We start from the raw sequence: 25,124 nt of genomic DNA, 5'->3' as shown, positions 1-25,124 counted from the left end.
GCCAACAATTCTAGCATTTGAACTATCTGCACAGGGTAGAGCCTACTCTTCCAGCTTCTCTAACTTGATCTCTTGACTTTGCTTTACAGACAGCAGTGGCCCTTCTAGCACTGTGTCCAGTGCTGGTCCTTCTTCCCCTACTACAGTAGATGGTAACTCCCAATTTGGCTTCAGTGATCAACCCTCCCTAAATTCACACATGGCTGAAGAACATCAAGGCCTTGGGCTGCTCCAGGAGACCCCTGGGAGTGGAGCACAAGAGCTCTCCATAGAAGGGGAGCAAGAGCTTTTTGAACCAAATCAGTCCCCACAGGTGCCACCTATGGAAACCAGCCAGCCATACGAGGAGGTCAGCCAGCCATGTCAGGAGGTCCCTGACATCAGCCAGCCATGCCAGGACATTTCTGAGGCGCTCAGCCAGCCATGTCAGGAGGTCCCTGACATCAGCCAGCAATGCCAGGAGAACCATGACAATGGTAACCACACATGCCAGGAGGTCCCTCACATCAGCCAGCCATGCCAGAAGTCCAGCCAACTGTGCCAGAAAGTCTCTGAGGAAGTTTGCCAGCTATGCCTGGAGAACTCCGAGGAGGTCAGCCAGCCATGCCAGGGGGTCTCTGTGGAGGTTGGCAAGCTGGTCCATAAGTTCCATGTAGGGGTTGGTAGCTTGGTCCAGGAAACCCTTGTAGAAGTTGGCAGCCCAGCTGAAGAGATCCCTGAGGAGGTCATCCAGCCATACCAGGAGTTCTCTGTGGAGGTTGGCAGGCTGGCCCAGGAGTCTTCTGCGATCAATCTGTTATCTCAGGGCATCCCTGAGATTGATAAACCATCCCAAGAGTTCCCTGAGGAGATTGATCTGCAGGCCGAGGAGGTCCCTGAGGAGATCAATTAGAAGTCCTGGGTGGTCCCTGAAGTGATTGATCAGCTGCCTGGAGAGGGTATTCCGCAAGCCCAGCATCCATCTGGTGATCCAAACCCTCAGAGCCAGTCTCTAGCCCATGACCAGCACTCACCCCTTCCACCAGCAACATGTGATTAATTTTCTCATTAGTGGTATCACACTATACCAGCCATTTGAGCCAGCAACCTTTTCTGTTGGCTAACTCACTGGCCAGCTCTCACCAGCGGTGTCTGGGGAAGTAGTTCTCTTTGTATGAAGCATACCTGTGCCAGAGCTGTGCTTGAGGAGGAGCCAGTTTTAGGTTCAAAGAAGCCATTGGCTCCTCACTTAGCCATTAGACTTGAATAGGATTTCCTTGGGGTGGGTTGGTCTGTCATTACCCAGCCTTCTCTGAGCATCCTAGGAAATCACAGATTGTTAAAGGAAGTGCCGCTTCACTGCTGAAGACACCATCTGGCGACAGCAAATGCAAAAGAGGGGACTCTAGGGTCTTCACTTTTCTGGGGAAATATTCACGACTTCTCAAGGTACGCTTAGACCATATGTGCATTCAGGGGACTCTTGTCTTTGCCAGCACTCCTCAGGTGAGCCCGGGATGGCTATCTGAAATGTCTGGAAAATAGAGTCCCCTCCCCAAACATCTGACATGGCCACTAAATCTTTAGACTTGCCTTATAGATCCTTCCATATCATCCCCAAGTGCCCCTTCTGCCTCAGTCCTGTTCCTCTGGGCAATAGCTCTAGGGAAAAGTAGGTATTAGACTGCTGTGCAAAATTCAGAGCAACTACTTAAAATGCTCTAGAGGATTCTTAGCCAGTCTGTGAAAGTGGGCCTCCTCTGTGGTGGGGCTGTTTGGCTTAGGAGATGCTGTAGTAGTAGAGATAATCAGGTTCTATTTTAAGCAATCAGCAGAGATCAATATTGTACAGATACAAGCAAAGGTTTAATAAATATATATATATACACACACATACATATGTGTGTGTGTGTGTGTGTATATATATATATATATATATATATATATATATATATATATATATACATATATTTATTTATTTCTGTAGTTGTGCCAGGGACAGACTGGCCAAAGACCAAACACTGCAGGGTCCCCAAGAAATTTGTCCTTATATCATTGTGTCTGAGGGCCAGATATGATTATGAAGCTTTTTCCAAAGATCCAGGGATGGGAATGGGAGTGGGTAGGAGGGGTAATGCAGTCATTGGAGTCGGGGGCCGGAACATTATGAGTGCTCAATAAATATAAACTAATGAGAATGGTGGTGATGGATGATGGTGATGTCCTTGTGAATTCAAGAATGAATATGGGCTGGGCACGGTGGCTTACACCTGTAATCCCAGCACTTTGGGAGGCCAAGGCGGGCAGATCATTTGAGGTCAGGAGTTGGAGACCAACCTGGCCAACATGGTGAAACCTTGTCTCTACTAAAAACACAAAAATTAGCCAGGCATGGTGGTGGACACCTGTAATCCCAGCTATTCGGGAGGCTGAGGCAGGAGAATCACTTGAACCCTGGAGGCAGAGGTTGCAGTGAGCCAAAATCACGCCACTGCCCTCCAGCCTGGGCAAAAAAGCAAGACTCTGTCTCAAAAAAAAAAAAAAAAAAGGAATACGACTGTGAGTCAATTGTGTCTGTAACTGATTAATCTGAATCGGTCAAAAGCCATTATAGTTGAGCAGGAATGGGCTGTAAAAATACAGAGATCAGGCATCCAAAAATAGACTATAAAAATATAGAGATCAGCTGGGCGTGGTGGCTCACGTCTGTCTGTAATCCTAGCACTTTGGGAGGCCGAGGTGGGTGGATCACGAGGTCAAGAGATTGAGACTATCCTGGCCAACATGGTGAAACCCCGTCTCTACTAAAAATATAAAAATTAGCTGGGCATGGTGGCACATGCCTGTAATCCCAGCTACTCGGGAGGCTGAAGCAGGAGAATTGCTTGAATCCAGGAGGTGGAGGTTGCAGTGAGCCAAGATCGCGCCACTGCACTCCAGCCTGGTGACAGAATGAGACTCTGTCTCCAAAAAAAAAAAAAAAAAAGAGAGATCAGGCATCCCAAGAGGAGCCTATGGCAGTTAACCCACTATCTCAAAAGGTATTTATTTATTTATTTAGAGACAGAGTCTCGCTCTGTCACCCAGGCTACAGTGCAGTGGTGCGATCTCAGCTCACTGCAACTGCCGCCTCCGGGGTTCAAGCGATTCTCCTGCCTTAGCCTCCTGAGTAGCTGGGATTACAGATGCCCGTCACCACACCCAGCTAATTTTTTTGTATTTTTAGTAGAGACGGGGTTTCGCCATGTTGGCCAGGCTGGTCTCGAACTCCTGACCTCAGGTGATCTGCCCGCCTCAGCCTCCCAAAGTGCTGGGATTACAGGTGTGAGCCACCACACCCGGTCCCCAAAAGGTCTTTATTGAGTAAGTAGAGTGTTGGATGGGGGACTGGAAAGAGGTTCCCTCTCTGTGAAGCACCAGAGGGTACATGCCTTCTCAGCAAGTTCTTGGAATCATCCTGTTAATTTTTCACTCTGATGGAGTGTCAGGAGGAGTTTATATAAAGGGGCTATGCCCTTTCTCTGCTCCTTTGACATCTTTACCATGAGAGAGCCCAGAACAGTGGCAGGGCTAGAATATGCCCCTCCCCAAGTATACACATTCATAACCTGGCCACTTCTGACATACTTAGGACTATAAAGGGTTTCCATGGAGGAGGAAAGTCGACCGTTTTACTCCATGGAAATCCTGACTGCACAAGGAGAGTTGTTTCCAACCTCATTAGGCTCTGGATCTCTTAGGGTCCTTCAGCTTTTTACCTCTTTAGCCCAAGAGGCTGTCCAGGGTAGCTGATCCTGGTTATTTGGTCCTCAACTCTTGACCCCACGGAATGCATATCCCCTCCCCAGGAGGCCCTCTGCCCCTCTTCCCTCCCCCAGACCAGACGTATGTATCCACCCTAGGCTCCTATTCTTCATACTCAGGCACAAGTGTTTCCAGTAATCAAAAGCACTGGAGTCTTCCAAGATAAATTCAATACTGGTTGAAGCAGAGAGGTAGAAGCCAGGGCCCAGTAACTAAGCATGTATGGAGTCAGAAAAAGCCTAAGCAGCACTACACCATCTGCAATGAACTTGGTTTATTGTTAGAGTTGGAGGTGGCTCCGTTACAGCAGCTGGGAACTATAGCAGGGAAGCGTGGGGAGGAGCAGAGCACAGCAGCATGGGGAGGGTGGAGCTAGGAAGAACACAAGGTGGGCTCATTTTGGTTTCCCAGTCGTTTGGCAGAGAAGGCAAGCCCACATGACTACCAGCTTCTGGGTTTCTCAGTCTGGCAGTAGTCTGGCAGGGCTGCTCACTGGCTTGCTTGGGGCGAGGTCCTCTCCTGGGGTGGTATTTTCAGCCCGTTTTCATTTCACTCTGTAGGAGTTAAGCTGTGGCTCAGCTTCTCCCTTTTTCCTTCCTCCATCTCATTTTCCCCAAGTCCTCTGGCCTGGCTTCCACCTCCCAGATCCTCTGTCCAAGAGCGGGTTTGGAGAGGCAGCCAGTGTTCCCATTTCAGCTGCAGGATGGCATAGTGGAATGTTGGGGGAGTCACACATTGCTGGGGTGTCAAATGTTGGGATGTCAGGCAGTGGCTTATTTTTAACCCATTAAACACCAGGCCACAGCAGATGACCACATGCAGAGAAGCCAAGCAGGGGATGAGAAGGGATCAGGATAATTGAAATGGGGTGAGTAAAAACTTCAAAGAGTCAGGGAGTTTGGAAGAATTCTGGCATTGGGGCTTGGGCTCTCCTTGCCATTTTGTGCTGTCTGGACACAGCCCTGGGATGTGAATGTATAAAGCAGGGTCTGGGGGATAAGCTCCTTTCTCCTCTCACCAGTCTATTGGTCTAAAGAGCTTCAAGTTTTAAATTGAGACATTCAGATACTGAGGGAAGCAGTAGAACAGTATAGCAGTGGGATACCCCCAGGCCCCTGCTAGAACTCAGACCCTGGTGGTTGAGGAGATGGGGGATGGGAAATGGAGGAAAGGGTGCAGCTCTGGGCACCTCACTGACAGTATCCTGCCCCCAGGTCACATAAATTACTATTGGAAATCCTTCCCGGGATGCCAAATAAATAGATTGAGATAAAGAGGTCCCTGGAGTTGGGGATATAATCTCCCTCTACGAGGGAGGAGGTTGCTCTCTGAGACCCATCCTCAGTCCCCATTCAATACCAGCATTTGACAGTGCTAGGAGAGGGTTCTCAGGCATCAGATGCTATCCTATTCTAATTTGTCCCCTCCCCCATCCTCTCCCTGTTAACTTTGGTTTGAGACACCTCACAGGAATGGATGATGGGGAGGGACAACCCCTCCCATTTAGCCCAGCCCAAGTCCCCACAACAAGACATCTCCCTCCCCTCCCCCTAGCTCCCATCTCCCTCAACCCCAAAGGACTCAGCAGTAGCCATTCTCTAAAGGAGCTGGGGGAGTGGATCCTTGGGGAAGGGAGGGCGGCTCTTTCAGAACTCAATCTTGCAGGCAGGGAAGGACTCATCCTGCATGACCACGGTGCTGCTGCTAGCCAGGACCAGGACATTCAGTTGCTGCTGCTGCTCATGAGTTTGTTGGTACCACTCACGAGTCACCTCCGTGTCATGAGTAGGGATCAGAGTCACCTAGAAGGGAGATAAGATATGTCTGATGTGAGAACATAAAGGGAAGGTAGGTGAGGGGGAAGGGGCACCTCATGGTCTCAGAAGCAGCTCTGCTGCCCTTAGAAAAGGCCCATCCTTTAATAAATAGGGACTGTGTTCCATCCACTACTGCCTCTGAGTGAGCGTTGACCAGACTACTTCCTTGGTGTCCTTTGCTACTCACCTGAAGATTCTCCCCCCACTGGGCCTTGCCCTCCAGCAGGGCATCCAGCACAGCCCGGCTTGGCTCGCCATTGGCAGGGTCATTCCCACTGACCACATAGTAGGATGCACGCACTCGACGGAAGAAGTCAAGGTCAGCAGTCTTGCCACTGCAATGATTCGGGATGTAGGCGAGATCCACATATACAGGGGCACCAGAGCTGCCCTTGGAACTCAAGGCCACTGTAGAGACAAGCCAGGATTCATTGTAGAGGAAAAGTAGAACCCTTTTGGCAACCTTCCCCTCTGTCCCACTCCTGAAGTCTGACCAGCCCACACCCAGCCCTAACCCACACTCTCTGCCAAGTTTCATGATATACTTACTTGGTCCTGCCTTGAGTCCATTGACTAGGCCTTTGGACATGGGGCTGTGTCCATCCTTTTCCTCTGCTGGGGTGACCTGGCTTGTGGTGCTGCGTGGTCGAGGTGGGGCCCGGGATGCTCGATCTGCAGGCCCTTTACCAGGGGTGGGTGAGCGTTTTCCCCGAAGATCCAGACGCCGTGCAGGGGACGCTGGCTTGGCCTTGCCTGGGGCCCTGCGCCCTACTCGCCCCTGAACCTTTTCCTTCTCCCGTAGCCTCTCTACTCTCCCAGACTCTGAGCTGAGCCCCTCGGGGTCAGCCATGCACACATCAGGGCGGGGAGGGGATGGGCGGGGGTCTGGCTGTGGGAGAGGAGGTGGGTCGTGGCCAGGCCTGGGGTGGTGAGTACCACTGACACCCCCAGCTTTGTCCACAGGCAGGAAGTCTCCATCTTCATCTGAGTCGAGGGCTGCCTCAGCTGTGATGGACGGACACTCCTCAGTTTCTGGCGGGACATCAGAATCTGACTGTGAGGAGCCTGAGTCACTGGCTGATGTAGGGGGTGTCTCATCAGTCACAGGGCATGGGCCCCCAGTGGTCCCTGGCCCCCCTGCCCGGCGCCGCCCCCCTCTTCCTACTAGCCGAACTTCCTCAGTTGAGAGGTTCCTATCATCTGTGGATGGGGGCAGAGGTGGGTTCAGGAAGGATGGGGAGAGCTCCCCACGATGGGGCCGAGGCTCAGTGGCACATCCCTGGGGCCCAGCTTCGACCTCAGGAGAGGCACTGCTGGGTGGGCCCCCGGAGCCCCCTGCAGGACACACTGGCTGCTCAGGGGAGAGCAATATGTCAGGCCGGGAGCTCCTCTCAGCTCCTTCAGGCCAGGCCCCACGTTCCCAGGCAGGGCAAGCCGCAGCCTCTTCATTTTCAGCCTTGGCTGGGGCAGGGCCTGGGGGGTTAGGGCTGGTTTCAGTTGGGCCATTGGCTGCACAATCCTCAGAGGGAACCTGGAAGGGGCTTGGCTTCTCCGTGGCTGCCTCTGAGCACTCCAGGTGGCACGGCAGGATGCCATCACCCATGACTCCAGGCAGGCTTGGAGCTGGAGCTAGGGCCAAGTCCAGTGAAGCTGGGGGTGCTGGGCTCAGAGGAGTGAGGTCCCAGAGGCTGTGGGCAGCTGGTTCCATTCCTGGGTCCAGCTCTCCAGACTCCTGTTCTGCAGCCTCAAGGCTTGGAGAGAAGCGCTCCGCCACACTTGAAATCACAGGTGTGGTAGCCTCAGAGGAGGAGCCGTCAGACAGGGCTGGTGAGGCAGGTCGTGGCAGATTGGAGAGGAGAGGGGCCCCAGGAGAACTGGGTGATGGGAGCTGGGGCAGTGAGGAATCCAGGCTGGGGGCCTTGGTCACTTCCAGGTATTCATCATGCCGGGTTCTGGTGGGGGGTCCTGGAGCCAGAGCCAGAGCTCGATCCCCAGAGAAGGCAAGGGAGCCACAGGGTGCCGAGCGGGGTTCAGCTGGAGAGGGCAGCTGTGGGGGAGCTGGCTGCAATGAGGAGAAGCCAAAGGCTGAAGCAGGGAAGTCCAGACTGGGTCGGGCAGGCCCCAGGTGTGAGTCCAAGGGAGGGCTAACATGTGCCTCAGTTTCTGGCCATAATGTGGGGGACCCCATAGGAATGGGGTGAGGAGGACTTGGGGATTGGGCCTCTTTTTCTGGCTGTTCCCGAGCCCCCTTCTCCAGTTCTGAGTCACTAGTGCTGTCATCCCAGTGACTCCGGCCTGATTCCTTGGGGGATGGGGACCTCCTATCTGGGCTGCAGCTCAGGATGTTACCATTAAGAGGGGGGCTTGGGCCTTTGCTCAGGATAGGAGCACGGGGGGGAACTGCAGGTGGGGTGAGGCTGGGCTCCATACTTGTCCCTGGCTCTGGCCTTGGGGGTACAGTGGGTCCTGCCAGGGCTGCATAGCTGAAGGTTGGAGTGTCAGACTGGAGGCTCTTGGGTGAGATGGGAGATGAAAGCTCCTTCTCTGCAGATGTGTTTCGGCCGGCAGCTGCCTCCTTGGTTGAGAGGCATGGGGGCCAATCCCCAGCTGCTCCAAGTGGAGGCTCTCTAGTGGGGCATGCAGGGCCAAGCCCAGTAAGCATCATCTGCTCATAGATGTCTGCATACTGAAAGCTTCTCTCATCAGGATAGGGTGTGGGCTCTCTCTGCTCCGGCTCAGTCTGCTCAGGCTCCGTGGTGGCATGGCTTTTGCTGGCCTCTGGTACCTTTGAGCTGTGTGAGCTTTTGTCAGGAGCCTCAGCCCTACCTTCTTCTTCCCTTTCCCCTTCAGCCTTGCGGTAGTCCTTCCCCAGGGGGGAGTATGGCCCACCTTCCAACTCAGCTGCCCCCTCCTGCACTGCAGCCACCACACTGTCATACTCGGCTGTGCCCCAAGAGAAGGGTGCAGGAGTATGGGATTCCGGGGCAGGTGTGGGGGGACCAGGAGCTGGGGAGAGGGGTGCAGGGGGGAGGGGTCTGTCCTTGGGCACCCAGGGTGGGATGTCAGCCAGCCATGAGGGGGTAGTGGGTTCATTCTTCATGTGTGGCATGAGCTTAGGGTCTGGGATAGGACTCTCTTGTCCTGGGGCTGAAGGAATCCTTTGTCCAACCATCTCAGGTGGGGAAGCTGGAGGGGAGATGATCTCAAAGGGAGAGCGGGTCAGTTTGTCCTCTTCCTCTGGTGGCAACCCAACTGGTGATTCAGCAAGCCAGCGCTCCACCTCTAGCCCCTTCTGTGGTGAGGATTCCTGGAAATCCTTGAAGTCTGAGGCCCAGGGGCTCCGGGTTGCGTGTTCCCGCGGGGGTACTTCTTGCTCATCATCTGGGCCCTCATCTAAGAAAGTGCTTTCCCGTTCCTCAGTGTAGCGTGGGCGGGCCCCCTGGCCATCCAGCTCGTGAGGGAACCAGACCTTCCGCTCACAGCTTAGCTCCCTCCAGTATGTGTCCTGTTCCAAGGCCACATCCTCTCTGCCCCTCCAATACCTATTGTCCTGCTCAGGAGATGTGTCCTCCCATGCCGGGGCAAGCTCTTTCTGTTCTCCAGCCGGCTCCTCTCTGGTAGGAGATGTTTCTTGCCACTCCTGGACCACATCCTGCCCCCTCCAGTACTTTTCTTCCTGCTCTCTGGCCCTGCCCTCCTGCACTAGGCTCTCTTCCAGGCCCAGAGCTTTGGTCTTCTCCAGAAGAGCTTCTAACTTCTCTTCCATGGCCTTGACCTTTTCTGGGGATTTTTCCTCTAGCATCTTTGGTTTCCTGGTTTTATCCTCCTGCACTAGGCTCTCCTGCTCCTGAGTTTGGTGGTTCTCTTCCAGAGCCTGAATGTTTTGTTCCAGGGCTTCATCCTTCTGTCCCAAAGCCCAGTATTTTTGTTCTAAGGCCTGATCCTTCTTTTCTGAGACTTTATCCTTTTGTTCCTGGGCCTGGTGTTTCTGTTCAGGGGCTTTGTCTGTCTGTTCTAGGTCTCTGTCCTTCATTTCAGCGACCGTGTCCTCCGGAGCCTTATGTTCAACACTTCTGACTTTTTGATCCAAGGCTTTGTCTTTCTCTTCTGGGATCTTCTCCTTCTGTTCTAGGACCCTGTCCTTTTGTTCCAAGTCTTTATCTTTTGGTTCCAGGGCCTTGTCCTTCTGTTCCAGGGCTGTATCCTTTTGTTCTAAGGCTTTGTCTTTCTCTTCTGGGATCTTATCCTTCTGTTCCAGGGCCTTGTCTTTTTCTTCTAAGTCTTTGTCTTTTGGTTCCCGGGCCTTGTCCTTCTGTTCTAGGGCTGTGTCTTTTTGCTCTAAGTCTCTGCCCTTTTGTTCTAAAGCCTTATCCTGCTGTTTCACAGCCTCATTCTTTACATGCAGAGCCTCATCTTTCTGATAGATGGCTGTATCCTTCGGCTCTACCACCTCCTTGTGCTCCAGAGTTTTGTCTTTCTGCTGTAAAACTTCATCCTTTGGCTCAGGTTCCTTCTTCTGTTCTGAGGTTCTGTCTTTCAACCCTGGAACTTTATCTTCCCACTTTATGGCAATGTCCTCCAAGGCAGGGCCTGGCAAAGACTCAGGACTCTTGGAGAAGGAGCTATCAGGTGTCAGAATGTGTTCATCAGGGCTTGTGATCGCCCCAGGTAAGTACTTCCCATTTCCTGAAGGTGTAGAGTGAGAGAATGAGCTGGCAGGTGATTTCCTGTCAAGGCTGTCATCTGTGATGTCTGTCTGTGCAGAGTATCGAGTCGTCCCATCTGTGGGAGGTGACGCTGTGGCTGCATGGGGCTCTGGAACAGACATGGGAGCTGTGTGGTGAGAGGTGTCCTCGGCCTGCATCAGATGCCCCATTTCTTCCTTCCCAAGGTTTAGTTCCCCAAACTGGAGGGTGCCAAGGCTTTCTGGAGAGAGCTGCTTAGAAGAGACATCCAGGGAGGTCTCCTTGCTGGGACTCTCTTCTGACAGAGAAAGTGACTGGGTGTCTTCTGGAGATACCTCTGGCCAACGGTCTTTGTGTAGGTACTGTTCTGTCAGGCCACAGGGAGACTTGGGGGTAGGCTCTTGGTTGGCAGTGTCTGGGGAGGGCACGCTGAGGACAGAGAGGGATTCTGCATCTTCAGGAGAGAGGCTTCGGTCAGGATATCTGAGCACCTCATCTTTCTGAGGTTTGCCAGGTTCTTGGGGTAAAGTCCTCAAACCTCCGGGAAGGGCTTCTGCTCCCAGAATTGGGCCTGTGGGCTCTCCTGCCTCCATAGTCTCAAAGACTATTGCTTTATCCTGTGCTGGCAACAGTTGAATGGTACAGCCTGTAAGTCCCTCATCAATGCTGACAGGTGCTTCCTGGGCCTGGGGGCTCCTGGGAGGAGGAACTTTCTCTTCCTTCTCTAGTGTGCCCTCTTCAGGCCCTGGCTTGACTGTCTCCTCAGCAGCATCTTCTTTGCCCACACCTGGTGTGCGCTTAGTGTCTCCCCAGGAGTCTGCCTCCTGAAAGTCTTGGGGCTCAGACTTTTCTTCCACTGGGGACTGATGAAAGGGTGTGTGGGTGGCACTGGGTGGGCCAGATGGTGGAGGAGAAGCCATCTTCACTGTGCTGTCATCTGGGCTAAGGCACCGCTCCTCTGCTTCTCCAAGTGCTGGTTCTCCTGGATGTAGGGCATGCCCAGGGGCACTAAACACTGGAGTTCCATATTGACTGCAAAGTTTCTCAGACATCTCTACGTTTGCTGTCTCCTCCTCTTCCTCTTCCACAGCTCTCTCTCCAGACAAGCCTTTCCCTATGATCTCTCCTCTCTTCTCTGACTCCCCAGTCACAGAGAAGTCCTCACAGGGTGGTGATTTGAAGCCCTTGTCTTCTTCCAGTGAGGAGGTGGGTGAGATGGTACCAGCTGATGGGACATAGTCCAAGCCCTGCGTAGCTTCAGTACGGGAGGAAGGGATGCTTGTGACTGTGTCAAGCAGCAGGGAGCTCTTGCCTGTCTCCTCTGTCTGGGGAGCTGTAAGTGAGGCCACAGATTGGTCCTCAGCCACTGATGTGGCAAAGGAAGAAAGTTTGTCACACTCAGTGATTGAAGTGGCCGAGGACACATGTTCCTCTTCAGCCAAAGGGGCAGCCACTATGTTAGTGGGGTAGGTGAGTTCAGTCTCTGGCGTTCCATAGACTTTGCCAGAGGTAGCAGGAACAGCACTATCGGCAGGTTGGCTGGCTTCGAATGGGCCAGCACCTTCAGGCCCGGGCAGGTCATATGTACTTGTATGAAATCTGGGTGGAGCTGGGCGCTCCTCCGGCTCATCATGGATCTCCTCATCTGAGATGGTCTGCTCAGTCTCTGAGTAGCCAGGGATTGTCTCATCCTGGATGTAAGAGACATGCTCAGTGGCTCCTGCAGGTGTGGTCAGGCTGCTTAGGAATAACGAGGTCTCCTTCTCAGGGGCCTTGCCCTGGAGTCCCAATTCCCGACCCCCAAAAGCCTCCCGGCTCCTTGGAGTTACCTTCAAGGGTTCCTGCATATGTTTTTGGTAAAAACCCTCAGCTTTTGTCGCATCCTCTTCCTCCTCATCTGAAGGGCGTACCTCCTCCATTTCTTCTAACTCAGCCTTTTCTATCACATCCTCCTTTACTTCAGGTTCACTTTCCTCTCTGGCTTCTGTTCTGCCTGGGAGCCTCTCTGCTTCCCTCTGCTTCTTTTCCTCCCAGGTATCTTTCTCTTCCACTGTTTCAGCCCCAGAGTCTAGGCCTCTGTCCTTGCTGCCTTGTTCCTCAGGGACCTCTGGGACAAGCTCTTTCTCCTTCATCACATGTTCTTCTTGTCCCAGCCCTGGAACAGAGGGTGGTGTTCCCTGGATAGCTGTACTTGGGGGTCCCTCCTCTGCAGTGTCTAGAGGGAATGGCTTATCTCCTAGTCCCGTGTCCCTTTGTTCAGCCAGCAAAGCCCTCTCCTCACGCTTCATCTCCTCAAAGTCCTGTGTGAGGTCCTCTGGTGAGGATAGGACCAGCTCCCTGTGCCCACTGATGGTTGGGAGTGGTACAGTTCCCTTCTGGGCTGGGGGTGTCTGGGGCTCAGAAGACAGCTCCTTCTCCCCACGGATAGCACGGCTCCTGTCTATTTTGACTCTTCCAGGGACCTTGGCTTTATAGAGGGTCTTACGTACCTCAGGAGTAAAGGGCTTTAGGTCTGGCTTGGAAATCTTCTTGAGCTCAGGTTTGGTATCTTTCCTCTTCTCCTCCTTCTTGGCATCCTTCTTCTCCTCCTTCCTTCCTTCATCCTTCTTGAGCTCTTTCCTCTCCTTTTTGATCTCTTTTTTCTCCTTGTCTTTTTTTTCTTCCAGCTTTGATATCTTTTCTTTAAGGTGCTTTTTCCCTACCTTGTCTTTGATCAGCTTTCGCTTCTCTGCCTTCAGTGCCTCACTTGACTCTGTCTTCACCCTCTCAGGCTTGGCAGGCTTCTCTGGGGGCTTCTCGGATGACTCTTTTGCCTTCTTCTCTGTCTTGGCTAACTCCTTGGCCAGCTCTGAACGTGCCTCCTTGGCTCCCTCTTCTACCACCTCCTCCCGTTTGGCCAACTTGCTCACGGCCGTCTTGGTAGTGGCTTTGAGGCTCTCCTTGCTATCAGCCCGCTGTTTGATTTTGCTGGGCTTGAGGTTGGTAGGCACAGCCCCAGAAGCCAGGTCCTTCTGCGTGGCCACAGGGTAACGCAGGAAGTCCAGATGCCGAAGCTTTTCTAGGCCCTCCAAGATCTTGTTTTGGGGAGCATTTCCTGGAAAAAGCACACGCACAATCTTCTCAGTGGGATTGGCTGGTAGCCAGACCACCAGAGCAGTGATAGAGGTAAGGTAGGGCACGGAGATCTCAGCCTCCTTCCCATTGGGCAGCACGATGCCTGTCTTGGCTTTACTATTGCCTGCCCACTTTTGCATGAGGAACTGCATCTCCTTGCTGTCCTTGACAGGGTTGAGGACATACATGTCCAGCCGGCCCACACCCATTTTGTGGAAGAGGGTCAGTGGCTCAATGGTATTGCTGACCACACGATATAGAGGCTCAGCCTGGATGCCCAGGCGGTTTAAGTGCTGCAGAGTGAGGCAGGCCTCCTCAATGCTACGCTTGGCTTTCCGGGAGGCATCAGGAAGCCGCAGCTTCTCAGGCACGTTGAAAAAGACAACTCCAAGCTCAGGAGAGATAAGGTTCTTCACCCAGTCGCTGTAACTGCTAGAGCCCTGGGACTGCTCCTCCTCTAGCTCTGCCACTTTGCGCTGCAGTAGTCCATTGATGCCTGGCAGGTTGTCTGCCCCAATGTGTGTGAGTAGCACCGAGTCAATGCGGTCCAAGTGCCGTACCAGCTTCCAAAAACAGGACTTGCGATCAGAGCCACCATCCACCAGGATGTTGAAACCATTGACAGCAAAGAGGGCAGAGTCCCCACGACCACCTGGGAAGATGTAGCAACAAGGCTTGGAGAGCTTGAGGAAGCCCCCTGAGGTGGGGGGCTCTAGTAGGTCAAATGGGGATGGCACGTCCACAGTCTCAGAGACATACTCGGAGAACTCAGCCACGCCGTCCATGGTGGGCAGAGTGGGCTCAGGGTTTAGCCGGAGGTGCAGGGTCTCTTGGGAACTGGATAATCCCAGGTGGCTCCAATCACCTTCCCCTAAGCAGGACACGGTAAGGAAGGCCTGTATCCCAGGGTCTCTATTGCTGAGCAATTGGGAAATCTAGAAGAATAGGAGATAGAAACCTGATCAGGTCACTAGAGTTGTTTTGGTCTGACTTAGATTCAGTACCCTAATCTTCACCTCTTTCCAAGGTGGACTCTTACCTTTCTGCCAGGGCCCCCCATGGTCAAGCAATATGAGACTTTCCCTTAGATCCCTCCCACAGCTCTAGTGCTACCCTTTCTCCCAGACACTCTGGCATGGAACTTACCTCGGGGTTGTGAAGGACCTGGGCAAAGTTTTCATACGAGTAGGTGCCACTCTGTAGGATGAGGTCTCCCCCAGGCTCTAAACTTTGCCCACTCAAGATTAGTAGTTTATAAGCTGATGAGCTGCTAAGAAGATGGTGAACCTGGAATGGAAGAAGGGGAGTGGTCACAGATATAGGAAATCCAGGGAAAGGCAATGAATGGCCCCTCAGTACCTCAAGAACATGCTCCCAACTTATGTCCCTCATAACACCTCCAGAGTGGGCTGGAGACAATACGTCAGCTTAGATGGCAGAGAGAGGAATTCTTGGCCTAATAGTGGTAGCACTGGCAAGGGTGGGTATAGCACTTGCACCAGGCCTGTTTGGCAAGGCACAGGCCCTGGCCTTACCTCAGAGCTGATGCTGTCTGCACTGGGATTTACCAGGATGATGGTCTCTAGGATCTCACTCTGGTGGCAAAGGGTCCTCTGGCCTGAGGGAGAGATGTAGGAATTTATATTGAGAATAGGTATAGAAATTGTGGTGCAGGAGAGGAAAGAATGTGCTATCACGAAATGGGGCTTAGACGAAAGAGAAGGTATCCTTAGGCCCTGCCACCTTGGATACTGCTGAGTAAGGTCTAGGAACTGGCTCATCCAGCCCTTCCCTTAGAGGGTTTCCACCTCCCCTCTCCCACACTGGCTGTCCTCTCCTTCCCTTCATCTACCACACCCTCTGCTGCCTGTGCCCCCATCCCTCTGCCTGGAACTATGGCCTCAGACTGCCCTATTGACAAGAAGCTTTTGTCCTTCTCGAGCACTAAGTTCCTGGTGCTGCCTGGGGATGGGGGGCTCAGCTGGAGAGAGGGCCCCTGGGATGATGACCCTCACTTCCCTTTCTCCTTCCTGGCTTGCCTCTGCCCTGGGCTTTCCTGCCCGCAGAGTGTCTAGAAATAAGGAAATAGGAGCTTCTGTGTGGTACAGACTCCCCACCCTTCTTGCCATCCAAGGCCAGAATTCCTGTTCCAGAAGACCCGGAGAAGCCTGTGCTATCTAAATTTTTGGGGTTTTATGATTCAAAGAATAGACATAGGACTATAACTTCATTTTCTGTCTTCTGGTTCCTCAGAGGCCAAGCCTGCACTAATACACATGCACACAATCATATTGTTCCTGCTCGGAAGTTTTCACAACACCCACTCCAACCTGATCTTCATGTCCCAAAGTTTCAGAGAGGCCAGATTCACTACCCCACAACCCATTCATTGTGAACAGTTTCTTCTCTCATCTTTGCCCCCCTCCTAGGGGCCTCTACCACGGACATGGGGAGTGAAAGGTTCTTGAACAAGAAACACATTAATAAGGAAGGAGAGATTCAGGGTGTTCCCCAGGCCATGGAGAAAGATAAGGCATCCCCAAATCCCCTATTTCCCTTCTCCAGCCTCAAATGAAACACCAAACAATTCAGCAAAGAAAGAAAGTGGCAAATCAGACAGAAGATGCTGAAGAAGAATGCTGCCATCCCCTGCACCCGCCCTTCCTTGCCAAATCCCCTTTCCAATTGCAGTACATAGTGGCATTAACCTCACAGAGCATCCAACAGATGGCAGTGGGCTGTCTGGAGGATACTGGTGGGAGGGTCCATAATTTGTCCCTTAGACCCTCTTCTGTGACCCAGCTCTCTCTTCTTTCTGGTGCTTGGACAAGAGAAGCCTGGGGCCAGGGCCTTTGTTAAGAGGCAGAGCCATGGTGCCAGGATCAGGCAGATCTGGCAGCACAGGGCTGCAGATGCAGCTGTGGGGGAAATGAACGATGGTGTCAGAAGACCAAACCCCATACAGCGTGTGTTGGGCCAAAGGGGAATTCAAGGGTTCCCTTCTATTCACTTGAGAATTGAGGGAACATTTGAGATAAATTCAGAGGACAAGAGCCACCTCAGATGTAGGCAAGGGCAGGGCTTGGGGCAGGTGAGGGATATCAAGGTTCGGGAAGCTGCCAGCCGTAAGTCGTTCAGATTTAGAAAGACAAGAGCTCCCTCCACACAAATAAGGTCATAAATTTGAGGTAGGAGGGTCAGAAAGACAAATATCTATAGCACACACTGATTTGCTTTCTATCTACCCCTCCCTGCCCCCAACCATTCCTCACGGTCCCCATTTATCACCACAAGACTTCTATGATCCCAGTTCCTGTCCTGGCATGAGGTCCTGTTCCTCACTCTATCCCTGGGAGTGGTTCTGACTTGAAATTACATGGTTTATATCCTGTGCCTCTCTTTTTCAGGCCTGGGAGAAAGCCGTTTCTTCTGCTCCCCTGGCTCTCTCACTGAAGGGAACTGACTCGTTTTTTCCTTTTTCTTTAGAGAGGACCATCTTGTGAGGCAGGGACACACAGTGCTCAGCCAGTGCTGGAGTGGGAGGGGGGGGGTGGGCTGCGGTGCAGAGGCTGAGCAGGCAGGAGGGCAGGTGTCTCCGCAGTGAGGCAGAAGGGGAGGGGGGCCGTTTGGGCAGCTGCAGTTTGCCGCAGTGTGTGAGTGTGCGCGCTGAGCTCCGGCTCCAGCTCCGCCCCCACCCCCCACCCCAGCATGACAAGTCATTTTCTTGGCTGCTTCTGCATGGGGGGTGGGGATGGCGGGATGCAGAGAGAGAGAAGAAACTGGCTCCTCTGTTCAAGAGCCCCCATCTTGGGAAGAGAAGCAGAGATGAGGTGGGGGTAGGGCTGAGACTGGGAACCTGTGGGGTTGACACGACTGGAAATGCAGGGCAGCCGCTGGGGAGGGAGTTCTCCGTCTCCAGAGTGGCCTCAGCAGGGCCAGAAAGGGGGGTTTAGAGTCCCATTCTAAAGCTAGCCGCAGGGAATAGGGTGGGGGAGCCCACTGCAAACCGGTTGGTCTGTAAGGAGGCGCGTGCCACGTCTTAGTGACCCTTTCCTCCCTTCTTTTCCATAGTGTCCCCCACCTTCCCTTACTTGGCAAAAACTCACTGCCCCGCTCACCCCCAGCATAGGAGCAGCTGAGCAATCCAGCAGCTGACACCCAGGGGCCCTCCTATTAGGCACATTCCCATAACATCCCCCTTTCTCTCAGATTCTTCTGCCTCTGACCAGAAACATAGCCCCCAAACTCCTCCAGCATCCTGGGCTGCCAGGCAGAGCCAGTGGCACCACCCTCTGCTGCTGTCCCAGGCTGATGTCTCCCATCCCCGCCCAGCTGGAGAGGTGGACTGTCACAGCCCCTGGTGGCCTCTGGTTCTGGGTCCAGGCTGGGCCCACAGCCAGTAACGTTCATCTTCTCTCTCCATTTCCCCATCCTGCCTACTGCCACTGGGCTGGTTCTACACGCGCCAGATTAGGTACCAGCACCCTTTCCATGACCCCCATCCCGCCTCCCTATCACAGTGTACCCCCACATGCCAAGCCCTTTGGTTCGGTTCTTACCCTGGGGTGTAGGAGGAAGCCTCTCATGGAGGCGGCAGCTCCGGCCTCAGCCGGCAGCTTCAGGGAAGAGTCTGCAGCACTTGGGGTGGGAGTGGGGCGGGCGGGGGGGGGGGAGGGGGGTGCTTGATGAGGAGGGCGGCGCCAGGGCGGGGAAGAGGGGCTGGTCCGTGACGAGGCACTGGAGACTTAACTGTTTCTTTGCCTTCACGACGTCTGAGCTCCAGTGCTTTTGCTTGGCTCTGTGGGGCTGAGGGATTGTCTAGCAGCTCAAGGAGCCTCTGCAATGTCCTATGGCCCATAGGACCTTTCTCTCCCAACCCTGCTTAGTTAGGAAATATTCTTTTAGCATCAGCCAAAAGACCAAAGCCCCATGCTAGGGCACAGAGCGAGGCTATAGGAGGCATGGGCTGCGTGGGCTCTCCCCCTTCTCTTAGAAACCATCTGCTGCCTCTCTCCTCAGATGGATCCAGGGAGTGACCTTCAATCCCTGGAGGAGCAGGAGACAAAGGCTGGGGGCCCAAAAGCATGGGGTAGGTGTGGGGAACTGCTTAAGACAAAGGTTGGGGATGCGGAGATGTGCTGCCTTCTTCTGAACCTCAGCACTACAGAAACCAAGGAGGGCAGAAATAAGTCTTATTTTAGGGTTAGAGGGTAGTTTGAAATTCCGGAGTGGACACATGGTCCCTAGCCTGTTGGGGTGGGGCACAGGGACCCTGAGAGCTACATGAAGTTTCATGGGAATGCAGCATAACACAGTAACCACACAGGCACTGATTCTTGGGATTCTTGAGTCATTGGATATGAAGAGACAAGTCCCTGAAGGGACAGGGAGCTTTCTGCCTTACAGTGAAGGAGTTAACAAGGACCAAGAAGGATCACCAGGGCCTCCGGCCCAAGCAAGGTTGTAGGCCAATTATTAAATGTAACAGAAGTACTCTTTAGATTAAAAAAACCCTATAATGACTTTGTAGGGTGGTTGGGTTCTTGCTCTCTCCTTGTCTCTTTGCTGTTTCTATATTATATTATTTGGATCTTTCTAATGTTGATCCTGTTTCCCTTAGTCTCTACCTCCATCTCAGATTTAGTAAAGCGCTCTAGGACTCAAAGGAAGGATCTGGAGAGTGGTAGCACTTCCTTCCAACCCGAGGATGCTCATGCTCTGACATAGTCCTTCCCTGCCCTCTTCCCATCCACCCTCCCCAGTTTGGCCAGCTCCTAAGGCCTTCCTCACAATCACAGCCACCCACTCACACCCAAACACTAGCCCCACCCTTGCCCCAGGCTGCCAAGAGTTACTTTTGAAGGTCAGAAAAGCCAAAATAGTCTGTGCTCTCAGCATCCCCCATCCCCCCTTAATTGCAGCCAGAGGAGAGGAGGAGCTGAGTCACTAGTACTCTTGGGGGTTGAGGGGACAAAAGGGGAGCAATCCTTGCTTAGATCCGGGGATGCAAATCCGCAACAATGGCAACAACCCCGTTTGGGTAGAAGCGGCCATCTGCAGAGATACACAGGGAAAACCAGGCTGAGTTCCGAGCATCACAAAAGGGAAATACCCCTCTTCTGCAACTTCATCGTTCTTATTTCCTCCCACCTCAAGCCTTCTATCTCCTCCCTGCTTTCTAGGGCTTTCTGGAGTGTGTTAGGAGGGAAACTTAAGTAGACATTTAGTTTACGAACAAAATAACATTTCCCAGACCAATATAGAGCCCACCCATATTCTCAGCTGCCACCCCCAAGGGCCACACCCTGGGCATGGTGCCAACTCACAGTGGAGTTTTCCTTCAGCCTTCACCCTCTGAACAGCTACCCACCACAACCAACTCTCCACCTGCTGTATTCCTAGGCTCTGCTGCAATGAAATGGTGAGATGCCAAAGAAGAAAGAGAGGCTTGAGCTGAGATACAAAGTAAGATATGAAACCCTGGATTTGAGACTTGATCCACCATTTTACTAATCATGCTGCTAAACAAGAGACTTAACCTCTCTCAGAGCCTACTTCATAAACTATGAAATGAGTATAATATTAGTACTATCCTCCGATAATGCTGTGAGGTTTGAATTGTATAAAAGATGAAAAAAATGCTTCTTCATTCCTAGACTTCCAAATCTGCAATGTACAAATGCCACTGGAAGTCTTTCTCCCTTTTGTGGAAGATTTCTGAGAGGTCATCTAGGTGATCAAGGAAATCATAAATCAGGATCTCAGACCAGATCAACTCTGGAGTACTCTTAGCTCCCAGGTAAACCCAGAACTAAAGATGCCTGCAGTATGAGATTTGAAGTCCTATTCATGTCCTTGCTTTCCCATTTCAGACAGCAATGCAGACCCCGGTTCCAGGGGTTAATGAGCTGCTGTATTAATTCAGGGTAACTGTTGTATTGGTAGAAGTAATAGAGCTATCACTTCCTAAGTCCGTCAGTGGAAATGGAGAGTCAGACCGAAGGCCTCCAGACTGGTCCCTCAGCCTGTATTTTTATTTATTTATTTATTGAGATGGAGTCTAGCTCTGTCGCCCAGGCTGGACTGCAATGTCATGATCTCAGCTCACTGCAACCTCTGTCTCCTGGGTTCAAGCAATTCTCCTGCCTCCCGAGTAGCTGGGATTACAGGTGTGCACCACCACCCTTGGCTAATTTTTGTATTTTTAGTAGAAGAGGGTTTCAACATGTTGTCCAGGCTGGTCTCAAACTCCTAACCTCAAGTGATCCACCCACCTCGGCCTCCCAAAGTGCTGGGATTACAGGCATAAGCCACCATGCCCGGCCCTGTGTTTTTTAGAGTCTTAGAATATTAGTTATGAATTATGAGCCCCCTTCTATTTCCTATAGGTATCCAATAGTAAAAGAATCAGAGAGTTATTGAAACTCAGTTTTCCACTGTCCTAATTGTTTCTGGATTTGTATTAGAATGCTCGGAAGATCCAGATTTTTTGTAGGGGTTAGAAAGTCACCACTGGAGAGACTACCTGGTGCAAAAATCACCTTTGAAAGCTTTTACCAGACTTGACCACTAGAAGGAGCTGGGCCACTGACTCTTTATCAGAGGGTCCCTTCTTTTCTGTGTATGGGTATGTCAATGTGGAGGGAGCAGTGCCTAGGAATAATTGCACTCTCCTTGTCACTGTAGGATACATTTTTGTCTGCTTTCTCAGCATTTTGGCCCAGGGCTTGAGGATAGGTGATAGGAATGGTGGCCCAGCCTGTGGGGTAGTCAAGCCATAAGGCACTGGCATATCCCCTTGAACTCATCCCAGCTGCCTGGTCCCCTTTGCGTCCTCACTAACAGAAGGCTGGAGGGAGGGGCAGTGTCTGCAGCTGCTCTGGGCTGACTGTTGTTTGTGGGGACAGCTGAAAGAGGAGCCAGCAGGGGTGGGGCTGTGGCTGTCTTGAGCTGTGTGGGTTTTTCCAGGAAATTCTCTACTATTCTCCTGTGACATAGACAGACCATGATAAAAATGTCCAAACCTAAAAATATGCAGTATGCCAAAGTAAGCTCTGATCTAGGGTACATAGCCCTAAGCTCTTTGAGGACACCACAGACAAACTCTTTGATGGAAAGGGCCTAGTAGGTGTTTATATATCAATGCTCATTTCTAAGAAGTGCCTGAGAATAACTATGTATCTCCCTGTAAGTGTCTTCCCAAGTATCACTGCATCTTAATCTGAAGAATGGCTAAGTACTTTGGTTTAACTTCTTTTCATTTCTTACATTATTCCAGAAAGCAGCCTACTCTCAAGTCTCTGTAGCCAAAAGGACAAGGTTAGAGCATTCAGTGTGAATTATTAACATCAGCAGATAATCCCCAAACTTCTGTTCAGTCATTAATTTCATCCTCTGTCATCCCTGTATCTGGCCTTGCACCAAAGCTCCTAGGAGTACTAAGTGGTAAAACTGCCGATTTTCATCATTGGGGATAAATGGAGGAAGCCACGACATGAGTAATTCTAAACAGAAACATTCTCAAAAGAGTGAGTAGCCTGCTTTACAGGAAGCCAGTCACATCAGGAAGATGTCAGCCTCACATATATTAATATAAAATTGCTGTATATATTCCTAGGCTAATGGAGCTTTAGTCATATTAGCCTTATTTTCTCCAACTTCCTAGCAGCATCTATAAGTATCAGTGATCAGGAAGTGATCAAAGATTTGGCAGTTAGGAGCAGTGGAAAAGGAGGAGAGATAATTAAGGAAAGGTGACTACTATACTGAGTAATTGAGAATTATCTGTATAAGACATGAATTCAATCATTCAGTTGCAGTGGCTGTTGACCTGGATGGATTTTATATTCCATTAAGCTGATGGATTGGTGTGTCAACATTTTCCAATAACATGACTAGATGCCTAGCTCCTTTTTTTTTTTTTTTTTTTTTTTTTTTCTGAGATGGAGTTTCACTTTTGTTGCCCAGGCTGGAGTGCAATGGCACGATCTTGGCTCACTGCAACCTCTGCCTCCCGGGTTCAAGCGATTCTCCTGCCTCAGCCTCCTGAGTAGCTGGGATTACAGGCATGCACCACCACGCCCAGCTAGTTTTGTATTTTTTAGTAGAGGCGGGGTTTCTCTGTTGGTCAGGCTGGCCTCGAACTCCCGACCTCAGGTGATCTCCCCGCCTCAGCCTCCCAAAGTGTTGGGATTACAGGTGTGAGCACTGTGCCCGGCCTTAGTTCTTTTATAATAGCATGTAGAGCTTTCCGTAGTCACCTCACAGACATCTGTCATGGAATGGTAGTGCCTAACATCTTATTTTCTCAAATCTCTAACCCACCCATTCCTCCCACCCAGCAGAATGGGAAACTGCATTATGTGAGCTTTGATCTGGGCCAAATCTCAGAGTACAACTTGATCTTGTAGCAGTAAATTCAGGAGCCCCTCCTTCCACTCTGGATTTGATGGTGCCCATCATCATGTAAGTACCAAGATTCTGCTCTGCCCTGGAGATCTGTTGGCTAAGCCAAAGCAGGAACCAGAAACCCTGAAACCTGTGCAGCCTAAATAAAAATGCTAAACAAGGGTCAAGGAAGATGAATGGGGGATTCTGGGGTGTCTGTAAAGGGAAGCAGGGAGACCCGGGGTATGCAGAAAGGGGAACACAAATGAAGAGAGTGAATTTTTGCGTGAGAGATGACTGATCACTAAGAGGAGTCCCTCATTTCTTTAGTGCATGTCAACAGCTATCCACAAACAACCCTCTTCTCAAGGAGAAGTTATGTTCTCCAGTCTCCCTCCAGTATCAAACCATGTCTGCAAAGTATATTTGGTATGTGGGGACAGCTATGGAATTCCATGATTTTCCTCCTCTATAAAGTTCCTCCCTTCTCCTCCACTCAAACCTCCCGCAAGGCCACTTCTCCCAGGGAGACTGGACCTCTGCTCTTCTGTGACCAGCTCTTACCCAAAGGACTGAAATAAAACATTAGTCCTAACCTTTGACCTCTGAGGAGAAGTGAGCTAGGTGCCGGGTAATGAAGAGTCTCAACTGTTGGTTCAAGTCAAAGGATGACAGGTCAATGTTCCAGGAGAGAATCCCTGTGGGAGAAAAACAAAGAAGGTTCTGGATAAGGTTGCAGGTTGTAGGGTGGTGAGACTGCAGGAACACTTTCAAGTTCACAGAACAGGTAAGGAGAGGGAGGGTATATGGATAGTTGCCATGATCAGCCTCAGTGATGTCTCAAAGAAAGGTGGCTAGTAATGGTGTCTTTCTCCCAGTTTACAGCTTTTCTAGGCTTTGCCTGAGCCAGAGGGAGAAGGACAGAGTTTAGACTAAACTCGGTCATTAATGAGTTTATAGGTAGGAATTTTCTTGTAAGGTTCCCCAGTTGTGGTGGAAGTGACACCTAAGGGCCTATTCCCAGATACTGAGGGCTACCTTCCCCACATTTACAGCTAAGTAGGATTCTAGGTTCGCCTTCTGTGCTCCCTTCCTTGTCCCCAGCCCTCCACAGCTTGCTTCCACCCGCAGGTGGCTCCGCAGCACTGCACCACAGCCACAGGCACAGCACTGGGGAAGGAGATGAGGATTTAGGAGCTGGTAGCCACGAAGGTCACTTCGTGGTTGGCTTCTGGCATTCAGAGATTTGAGATTTGTACGGGGCGTTCAGAAAGCTCCCCGTGCTGGTTCAGGGACCATAAAGAAGATACAGCAAGATAGGGACGTGGATTCTCCAGGGATGGTGAGGACTTTCAGGACACCTGGTCCAAAACACTGCGGTGGAGGGTGTGACCAGAGGGGCCCCAGGGGCTGCATAGAGCCCCGCTGCCTCAGGGAGACTGCGGAACGCCATGGAGTGTGCAGGAAGGATGGGCAAGCGAGATGTTAGTAGAGCGAGAGGATACGGACACATGGCATGGAAGATGCAGGTGACAAGGGCGCAGATCTCAGGAAGTGCAAACTAGGGATGGAGATGCAGACGTATGCATTGGTAGTTGAATGCAGAAGGCGGAGAAGCACAGGGTAGAGATGCCTGAAGCACAGCCAGAACAGTGGCTCACCTTGTTCAAGGTGGGCCCGCACGGCCCTCAGCTGACTCTCTGTACCGATATCGCCGATCACAATTAGCAAAGAGTGCTTCTGCAGGTCCCAGCGTGCAGCCGCCACCGCGGCTCCGGCCTCGCACAGCGGCTCCGCGGGGTTCTGAGCCAGCGGTGCGCCGGGACTTCGGAGCCCCAGCCCCGGAGTTGTCTCCATGGCAACGCCGTGAGGCCGCGCAGGCTCGGCCTCGGTCTCCATGGAAACACCCGCGTAGTGTTAGTCCGGCAGCGTCCGCTGCAGGCAGAGTGCGCGCGGCTCTTAAAGGCCGGCGGCAGGTGCAGTTCATTGGCTGCTGCCTGTCAGGGGGCGTGGCACAGGCGCCGCAGGGGCGGGCCGGAGCTGGAAGCTCGTGCTCTGCGGTCTCGCCAGGCTAGAGGGTGGTGGCCGCCCCCTTCCTCCCACCACGCCCTCCCCAGTACCAGCGGGAGCTTCCACTTAGACTTGAGCGGGGGTGGGGTCTCTGGGGGACCCATTGGTGGGGCGAGGCTGTTGCCTCGGCGCCGGAAGAAGCTTCTAGTTAAGATGTATCCCTGATAAGTACTGTCTGGCAATTCCGCAGCCTCGCCCGAACTGAGGGGAGCCATCTTGTCCCTCTCTGCCTCCGAGTTTGTATCGTTGCCTCCATCTGTGTCTGTGT

The 25,124-nt window shown here is 52.1% G+C and overlaps 2 protein-coding genes across 21 annotated transcripts in view; one reads left to right on the top strand and one right to left on the bottom strand.

Moving 5' to 3' along the window:
• PPIP5K1 (diphosphoinositol pentakisphosphate kinase 1) overlaps positions 1–4,946 on the top strand; it is a 61,568-nt gene extending 56,622 nt beyond the window's left edge. For all 18 annotated transcript variants that reach the window (XM_034938637.3, XM_034938632.3, XM_034938636.3 and 15 more), the window contains one exon: positions 90–4,946. In XM_034938637.3, coding sequence (XP_034794528.1) covers positions 90–892 — 803 coding nt within the window. In that variant the 3' untranslated portion in view covers positions 893–4,946. The remainder of the gene's footprint in view (positions 1–89) is intronic.
• On the bottom strand, positions 4,043–25,111 carry MAP1A (microtubule associated protein 1A). 3 transcript variants are annotated; one of them, XM_003805579.5, is made up of 7 exons: positions 24,448–25,111; positions 23,383–23,484; positions 14,935–15,017; positions 14,546–14,686; positions 6,150–14,334; positions 5,788–6,008; positions 4,043–5,585 (listed from the first exon to the last, which is right to left on the bottom strand). In XM_003805579.5, exons 1-7 carry the CDS (start codon positions 24,683–24,685, stop codon positions 5,430–5,432), a joined length of 9,126 nt encoding a protein of 3,041 aa, XP_003805627.2. In that variant the 5' UTR covers positions 24,686–25,111; the 3' UTR covers positions 4,043–5,429. The 3 variants fall into 3 exon arrangements, with proteins under 3 accessions (XP_003805627.2, XP_063452663.1, XP_063452664.1); XM_063596593.1 differs by having other exon boundaries at positions 4,043–6,008; XM_063596594.1 differs by lacking the exons at positions 23,383–23,484; positions 24,448–25,111 and adding an exon at positions 17,959–18,068 and having other exon boundaries at positions 4,043–6,008.
• Between the last annotated feature and the right edge of the window lie 13 nt (positions 25,112–25,124).

Source organism: Pan paniscus, chromosome 16, assembly GCF_029289425.2.
Source record: "Pan paniscus chromosome 16, NHGRI_mPanPan1-v2.0_pri, whole genome shotgun sequence".
Lineage (NCBI taxonomy): Eukaryota > Metazoa > Chordata > Mammalia > Primates > Hominidae > Pan > Pan paniscus.
Note: the sequence above shows the minus strand (reverse complement) of the source record. Positions and strands in the feature narration are given on the sequence as shown.